Here is a 9512-nt window from a genome sequence, read left to right as displayed (position 1 = left end):
TCAACTTGTGAACCTTGAGCCTCGACCAATTTGACAAAATGTTACTCTCAGTTGAGTGCACTAGCATTCGACTTCAAGAAGTCAACTTCTGTTCAACCTCACAATTCATGTTGCCTCACTAGAAAGAAAGTCTCAAACTTACAATATTTACAATGACAACAAAAGAGACGGATTCACAAACACTCACTCTCACAAAGAGTTTCAAGTGTTACAACATGCCATACCATAAGCTTGCCCTTATTTTAATTCATCGCTTGACTCTAAGAACGTTCGGTTGGAGATCCCATAAGGACTTTTTAAGCTTGTAATGTAGGTTTAGGGAAGGGTCAGATAAACATTTGGGTACAAGTGACTGCATCCTCCTTGAACACTACTCACATTTTTCTTTCTTGTTGCTCTTTGCTTCTTTTCAAACCACATAGCCCTCATTGACCCCTAATTTCCAAAATTGAACCACCTTAAATACCTCTCTAATTTTCTTCAAGGCTCCATATTTTATATATATATATATATATATATATATATATATACATCTCTTTTTCTTTTCTTTTTCTTCTTTTCTCTTGTATTTTCTTCTTCTTTTGGAGCTTGAATAGTTTAACAAGAATATTTTGAGGTATACTTTCCTACACTCAATGTACAACCTTGCCAATTTCCGGATTGACACCACACCCCCAACTTAGGCTTTTAGCCTCATTCTCAATGTTCAAGGAGGGACGGGTTCAAAAGAGGAAATTATTTTACAAAAGGGGAAAGGTTTGTAATGAGATGGCCAAAGAAAAGGTTAAAAGCTCAAATGAGGTAACTAGTGATAATATCTATATAATGGGTAGCTTGAAAGGCTAACTGGGTTTTCCAATATCACAAAGACTGCCTAAGGTCATTTCTCCAACCAAATATAATTATCATTAGCATCGAAAGACCAACCGGGCAAGTGCTAGATGACAGAAGTAAACATAAGAATTATTTATACAAAGACTCACACACATGGCACACGAACTGTTTGACTCAACATAGTTTTAGCCCTCGAGTCAACACTTGGCAACTCGAAGCTTTCATCATATTTACATATATAGCTCTAGGTAAACATAGAGTCAAAGAGCGATCCTCGCGTTCACACAGTTGATTTCCTATACAAAAAAGTTCTCTATTTTCTTTTTAATTTTTTTATATTAATGGAAGGGTATAGACTATTTACAGGCATACATGCTTGAAACTAGATAATTACACCAAACCGGTCAAAATGTTTCATCCTACTGCCATGGTTCTACTATTACACCCTTGGAAAAGAACCCGGTGAAGAAAAACCAAGGGGAATTCATTGCTAATTACTAAAGATGAACATGCATCCAACTATCTACTTGTTTTTTTATATACAAAGATAACATATGTACAAAGACAACACAAGTATATACAAAGGTTACCGAGAAATTTGCTTATATAACACAAAAAATGTACAACAGTTCAAGGATTTCAAAAAGTTTGTACAAGGCTATCCCACCCCTAACTAAAAAGCATGCATTGTCCCCAATGCATAAGAATGTAATACAGAATTTAGGGGTTCCCTGAGGCGCACTAAACGCTATGGGAGTCGGAAGCCGGCTGAATGATGGTGGGATCACCCTCTGATGCTGGAGCTAGGACCAATGAGATCTCGGCCTAGGGAGTGACCTCCACTGATGGAGGAGGGATCTCCAACTGCCTCGACACTGGAGCTGGGGCTTGTGAGCTTCTAGCCTCGCCTGCTGATAGCTGAGTGGTCGATGGATTGGCTTGGATGACCATGTCTGCTAGCGAATGTGCTATCACCATCTGAACAACTGCTTATGTCTCCTCTGCAAGTGTACGGTCAATAACTTGCTTGTCTTTCTCTTGAGGGACCTCATCTTCCTCGGACCATGACTCCTCATTAGTCTCCCCCTCATCTATCTCTCCACCTTTGGACTCTGCAGAGTGTCCGGAATATTCCCCAAAAGGAATGCCAATGTATGCAGGGGAAGTTGGAGTCTGGGAAGCCCCGATAGTCTAAGGTGCAAGAGCTGTCATCAAGGTGGAAAAATCAAGATCTAATCCAGCCACGGACGCGCCCGCTCCCTGCTCTCCTTCCTTAGGCATGAATGAGGATAGATTGAACTCCAGATTTTGCATTTTGTGGAGCTCAGTCTTCAGTGTGGCAACATCATCACGGAGCTTTAGCAAGTCTCCAACCTCATCCCACTATATATTTTCAATCCGCACCTCAAGCTGCTTTAGGTGATCCCCATAAGATGTTTGATGCTATTGTAGGACCGTCATTAAGGACTGGATAGGGGTCAATGCCTGCCTGAGGAGTGTGGGAGGTTCTTCAGAAGCTGGTCTACCTTAGCATTTGCATGTTGAGCTAAGAGACTGAGCCTCGAAATGGCTGGCAGTGTAGTAGAAGGCTGTGCAATGGTGGCCTAAGAGGTGGGCTGTGGACTGGAAGTGGAGGCCACTGTGGCCTGAGGAAAAACAAGAGATTGGAAGTCGAAAATCTCTATATCAGCAGGAATCTGAATCTGAACCTCTAGGGGAGCAACAACTACTTGTGGCACCGCGTCATTAATACGAGTGATATCAATATCCTTCAGTGCTTTCCCCGTCTTGTTAGTGTGTGGCAGTGACGGGACTTCCACAGCCTTACAGAGGGTTGTGATCAAGCACGGGAATGGAAGTGACGTGGCTGTCTAGTTGGCCCGGACCCCTAACTCTCGGAAGATAATGTCACCCACATCAATTTTGATCCCAATTATAATGCATGTAATGAGAAGAGCTTTCTCAATGCTTATATCAGTCTCATTTCGGGATAGTATCAAGCGATAGGTGACAAAGTTGAGCCAGAATCTACCCTCTCGTGTGAGATCTTCCTTGAATATTTTATGTAGAGGGTCAATCCAAGCGGGGGTCCCCTTGGCTATTACTGAGGCTATCCAACCACGCTCACTATCTCTGTTGGCCCATTTGGCATCGTACTTTGCTATGCCCGGTTCCCAGTTTGGAAAGTGAAACTTATTTATAGTGTCACTGCCATAAAGCACCTACTTCCCCCGAACCAAGATAGTGTCAGAGAATACTTTTTTACGCTTGTGGTGAGGTGTTTTGGAGGCTCCATAAGATGCGTAAAATTCACGCATTAATGTTTCGTTGTAATCATCAAGCAGCTCAGTGAAGCACTCCCAGTTTCTAGCTTTGATGTTTTCCATTATGTGTGGGTATTGCTCCTGTAGCCCATTCAGACTCAGTTGTTTCTCGTTAAGGATTTTCTATTTCGTGAGCCTTTCTCAATACAAATCCCTAGAGCCTTCGACCCCAAACCTTAGTTGGAAATCATCTCCTTTTTTTCTTCTTGCCTCAGCTTGTAGGTTAACTGATGGCAAGGTCTCCTCCTCATCAGACTGGGAGGGATGTGCAGCAGTAGGTTAGGATGATTCCGGTCATGAACACTTGGCTTGTTGTTCTTGACGACTGGTGGAGGCCCTTTTCTTAGAAGATATATGTTTCTTGGGAGCCATATCTGCAAAGAAATGAAGTGTGAGCAACATAGCAGACATCAGAAGAAAAAAGTACAAAGAAAGTCAAGTATGCGACAGGTTATGCGGTCGCATAACCACTATGTAGACCGTAATCCTGTCGCAAAACTTTTGTCTGTTGAAAGGAGATAGTTATGCAATGGGTTTTGCGGTCGCATATCCATTATGCAGTTCGAATAACCACCACAAAACTATTTTCTTGGAAAGTTCATCATACTATGCGATTGCAAAATCCACCGCAAAGATGGATTTGCGATCGCAAATCAGTCGCAAACAACATGTTACAAAAAGCCATAAACTGTTTAAGTATGCAGTGGCTTTGCGGTCCGCATATCACTTATGCGATCACAAAGCCTCCACAATTTGTCATCTTCCTCAAGTCACCTAGGGTTTCTTATGCTACAACAATGCGGACCGCAAATCGACTATGCGGTCTGCAAAAGTCTTCGTCCCCAACGCTTTGAACTCCACCCTCTACAATGGTGACCCTAATTTCACTACCCAACACCCCAATCCTAACTAATTATAAGAACCTCCCCCCCATTATGAGCAGATACCTAAATAACGAAAAGGGAGAAAGAACAACACTAAAGGAAACTAAAAATAGGAAAACACAACAAAATTTAAACTAAAATTTACATGGATGAAATCGGGAAGGGAGAACATACCAGGAATGGATGATTGAGAACACTTAGGAGATGAATTCAACAAGTTGGGATCATTGTTGACTCTTTCAATTTCAACTAGTCGTTTTCCTTTCTCCTTTTTTTTGTTTTGTTTAAAAGGGGACTAAGTATGTCTGAAGGCTGGTGGGTTTTGATATGCGAAGGAGTAGGAATACTTACCTGTGAATTTTGCAGTGGATAAGTCACCGCATAACACCTTATGCGACTGTATAAGTGTTATGCGGTGGTTTCGACTCGAGTTGCTCATTGAGACAATGCAATGCACTTGTACGATCGCATAACTGATATGCGGTCCGCAAAGTGCACATCCTCACTGCACTTCTACCATCAAGATTTGTTGAACAAACTACCCAGGTTTGCGACCACTATGCGGTCCACATAGTCAAAATGCGACCGCATATGTGTAGCAGATTTCCCATGGTGACTTTTCTTCCCTTTCAATCGCAATTTTACCTTGTGTTATGATCTTTTGAATCACCTGCACTCTAACACACACTTTAAATTGATCAATAAAATCTATCTAACAAAAGTTAAAATTTAAAGGACAAAAAGGATGTTACCACACATGGGTTGCCTCCCATGAAGCGCCTGATTTAACGTCGCAGCACGACGAAGTTGGCCTTTCTTTGGGTTCACTCGTTAGTTGGGCATAGACCATCTTTGAGAGCCTACTGTTCCACCAAGTGTTTTTCTCCATCTATGCCCAAGTATTGCTTGACTTGCTGGCCATTTACTTTGAAGGTTCAGAGCCCATCCTCCGATTCTAATTCCACAGCTCCAAAAGGGGATACATCTACCACCTTGAATGGACCGGACCATTTCGATTTGAGCTTGCCCGAAAACAATTTGAGCCTTGAGTTGAAGAGAAAAATCAAGTCACTTGACTTGAACTCCCTTTTCAAGATCTTTTTATCGTGGACGAACTTCATCCTTTCTTTGTCAACAACTGCACTTTCATATGCATGGAAATGGAATTCCTCCATTTCATTGAGTTTTGTTAACCTCAAATTTGCAGTTTCAGCCCAGTCCAAATTCAACCTTTTGAAAGCCCACATGGCTTTATGCTCCAATTCTACGGGTAGATGACAAGCCTTGCCGAAGACTAACCGATAAGGAGAAATGCCAATAGGGGTTTTGTATGCCGTGTGGTATGCCCACAACGCGTCATCTAGCTTCCTTGACCAGTCGGTCCTGTTTGCATTTATAGTCTTTGCTAGAATATTCTTTATCTCCCGGGTAGAAACTTCAACTTGTCCACTTGATTGGGGATGATAAGGTGTGACCACCTTATGCTTGATGACATATTTCTCTAGTAGCACCGTGAAAGCCTTGTTACAGAAGTAAGACCCACCATCACTAAGAATGGCTCTAGGAGTGCCAAACCGCGTGAATATGTTTTTCTTTAAGAATGTGGTCACACTCATTGCCTCATTGTTTGGTAAGGCAATTGCTTCAACCCATTTGGACACATAGTCCACAACCACCAAGATATATTTCATACCACAAGAGCTTACAAAGGGGCCCATAAAATTAATTCCCCACACATCAAAGATCTCTATCTCCATCACAAAGTGCATTGGCATTTCATGCCTCTTGGAGATTGATCCTTGCCTTTGACATTAGTCGCAAGCCTTGACCATTTGATTGGCATCATGATAAATCGACGGCCAATAATAACCACATTCAAGCACCTTTGTTGTCGTTCAATTGCCTCCATGATGACCCCCGACCGGTGAGTCGTGGCATGCCTTTAGAATTGGCATAATATCCTCTTCTAGAACATACCTTCTGATGATGTTATCAGCACAAACACGGAACAAGAATGGTTCTTCCCAAAAGTATTGCGGACAATCTCTCAAAAACTTCTTCATCTGATAAGCTTCCAATCCATCCAGAATAAGGTTGCTAACCAAGTAATTAGCAATATCGGCGTACCAAGGAGCAAAAGTGTTAGATAATGCCAATATGTGTTCATCCGAGAAAGCATCGTTGATTTCAAGATCTTCCTTTGGTCTCCCTGCCTCTTCAAGCCTTGATAAATGATCCGCCACTTGATTTCCCATCCCTTTTCGATCTTTGGCTTCGAAGTCAAATTCTTGCAATAACAGGACCCACCGAATCAATAGTGAAGAACAGCATGGTCTGTGTACACTATCACCTTGGATCCCAACAAATAAGCCCGGAATTTCTCAAAGGCATAGACAATGGCAAGAAGTTCTTGCTCAGTCACCGTATAGTTCATTTGCGTGCTATTGAGTGTCTTGCTTGCATAATAGACTGGGTGAAGAACCTTGTTGTGACGTTGGCTAAGCACTGCCCCAATAGCTACACCACTGGCATCACACATGAGTTCAAATGGAAGGGACCAATCGAGTACGACAATAATGGGTGCCGTGGTGAGCTTTTGTTTCAATTCCTCAAAGGCTTTGAGGCACTTCTCGTCAAACACAAATTTTGCATCTTTCTCAAGGAGTTTGCACATGGGATTTGCAATTTTGAAAAAATCCTTGATGAAACGCCTATAGAATCCGGCATGCCCCAAAAAATTTCGGACACCTTTAATTGAAGTAGGTGGAGGAAGCTTGGAAATGATCTCGATCTTTTCCCGGTCAACCTCTATGCCATATTTTGAAATTTTATGCCCCAAGACAATGCCTTTATCTACCATGAAGTGGCATTTCTCCCAGTTAAGCACAAGGTTGGTCTCCTCACATCTCTTGAGCACTTGTCTAAGATTGTTAAGATAATGCTCAAAAGAGTCACCTACCACCGAAAAGTCGTCCATGAAAACCTCTAGAAAATCCACCACCATGTCTGAGAAGATGGACATCATGCATCTTTGAAAGGTAGCCGGAGCGTTGCACAAACCAAACGGCATCCGGCTAAAGGCAAAAGTTTCATAAGGGCAAGTGAATGTTATCTTATCTTGGTCCTTCAATGCTATGTTGATTTGGTTGTAACCGGAATACCCATCAAGAAAGCAATAGAATGACCTTCCCGCTAGCCGATCAAGCATTTGATCAATAAAAGGCATAGGGAAATGGTCTTTGCATATGGCACTGTTGAGCTTCTGATAACCCATACACACCCTTCATCCGGTCACCGTTCTTGTTGGGATGAGCTCATTTTTTATCATTTTCAATCACGGTCATACCTCTCTTTTTCGGCACACATTGCACTGGGCTCACCCAAGAACTATCGACAATGGGGTAGACTGCCCCGACATCAAACCACTTGATGATTTCTTTCTTTACCACCTCCTGCATGGACGGGTTCAACCTTCGTTGATGCTCTACACTTGGTTTACTCTCATTCTCCAATTGGATCTTGTGTTCGCAAATTCCAGCGGGAATCCCTCGAATGTCCACAATTTTCCACCCAATAGCTTGCCTATGCTCCTTCAAGACATCCAACAATTGTTCTACCTTCACATCATTCAACAAAGAAGAAACGATTACTGGTAGAGTATCATTTGTGCCAAGAAATTTATACCTCAAGTGAGGTGGAAGTGGTTTAAGCTCTAGTTGCGGTGGCTCAATAATATAAGGCTTTGTGGGAGGAGTGTCTCTATTCTCCAAATTGAGAGAGAGCTTCTTTGGAGCATAAGTGTAGGACCCAATCCCTTCCAATGCATTGACCGATTCCATATACCCCTCCATATCTTCACCATCGAAGTTTACCAAAATAACCGCCAACGCCTCACTTAGGCATTGTTCTTCCATATTCATTTCAACTGCATCTTCCACTTCATCAACAACATCAATTACCGAGATGATTTTATATTCATGTGGTAGCGGTAGTTTCATACCCTTGCATTCTTGGAATGTAACCTCTTCATCATTCACACGAAATTTGATCTCATTCCGTTCCGAATCCATTAATGCTCTTCCTGTGGTAAGGAATGGTCTCTCCAAGATGATAGAGATCTCTTTTTCAACTACACAATCAAGGATTATGAAATCGGCGGGTAAATGAAACTTTCCCACTTTTACAAGCACATCATAGACAATTCTCATCGGTCTCTTTATGGAACGATCGGCCATTTGCAATCTCATACTTATGAGCCTTGGCATACCTAATCCCACTTGCTTGTAAATGGCAAGAGGCATTAAGTTGATGCTAGCCCCATTATCACAATGGGCTCTTGTAAAATCACGCTCCCCAATAGTGCATGGAATAGTGAAAGCTCCCGGGTCTTCTTTCTTTTGAACAGTGGTTGTTGCAATGATGGAACTAACCTAGTGAGTCATATTCACTACTTCATTCTTGGTGGTTCTCTTCTTGGTGATCAAGTCTTTCAAATATTTAGCAAAACCCGGCATCTCTTGAAATGCTTCCAGGAATAGAATGTTTATCGATAACTGCTTGAGAATGTCATAGAACTTTTCGAGTTTGCTATCATCAATCTTCCTTGCAAGCCTTTGAGGAAAAGGGGGAAGAGGTCTAGGAATAGGCGGTAGAGCTTTTGGTGTCTTTTTTACCTTTTCTTTTACCTCTTCCCGATTCACTTCTTTAACTTTCAACTCTTCTGGAACCTTATCAACTTCAACAACACTTGGCTCTTCAACCTTAACCTCTTGTTCTGACTTATCTACTTCAACCACTTGTTCACTCTCTCCTTGTAGTACCTTCCCACTTCGAGTAGTAATTGCCATGATATGAGAAGTTGGAACACTCTCACTACCCTTTGGGTTCGCAATTGAGTCACTAGGAAGTGTTCCCTTTTGCTTTGGATTGTGTTCCCTAGTGTCATTTGCATCTCCAATATTTGAATGGATGCAGTATAAGAACCAACAAGCTCGGTCATATTCCTCATAGAAGTGTCGGACCTCTCTTGATTTTGCAATACCCGTTCAAGCATGCTTTCCAACTTGGAATCACTTGAGGAACCTTGATTTGAATATTGACCCTTTGGAGGAACATAAGGGTTTGAACTCCGATTTGAGAAGTTGTTGTTGTTATTTCAATTTCCTTGATTTGAGCCACCTTGATCATTTCGCCATTGTTGGTTTCCTTGCCCTTGCGGGTTAGGCCTCCATTGATTTTGTTGTCCTTGACCTTGGTATTGTTGCCTTTGATAGCCTCCTTGAGAGTTGTTGACATAGTTTGCTTCCTCATAATCTTCACTTGATGATGGTTGCACATCTTCCACCACATTTACCTTCTTCGTTTGGCTTTCAATGAATATTTTTGTCAACACATTGACATTGGTGGAAAGACCTGCAATTACTTGATCTCTTTCTTGATTCTCCTTAATCATGGTGGTCAAGGAGGTAGA

General features: G+C 42.0%; 1 protein-coding gene across 1 annotated transcript; it reads right to left on the bottom strand.

Moving 5' to 3' along the window:
- Positions 1-4977: 4977 nt before the first annotated feature.
- On the bottom strand, positions 4978-6297 carry LOC142172589 (uncharacterized). Its single transcript, XM_075236244.1, has 2 exons — positions 6020-6297; positions 4978-5743 (listed from the first exon to the last, which is right to left on the bottom strand). Exons 1-2 carry the CDS (start codon positions 6295-6297, stop codon positions 4978-4980), a joined length of 1044 nt encoding a protein of 347 aa, XP_075092345.1.
- Positions 6298-9512: the final 3215 nt, after the last annotated feature.

Source organism: Nicotiana tabacum, chromosome 18 (assembly GCF_000715075.1).
Source record: "Nicotiana tabacum cultivar K326 chromosome 18, ASM71507v2, whole genome shotgun sequence".
Lineage (NCBI taxonomy): Eukaryota > Viridiplantae > Streptophyta > Magnoliopsida > Solanales > Solanaceae > Nicotiana > Nicotiana tabacum.
Note: the sequence above shows the minus strand (reverse complement) of the source record. Positions and strands in the feature narration are given on the sequence as shown.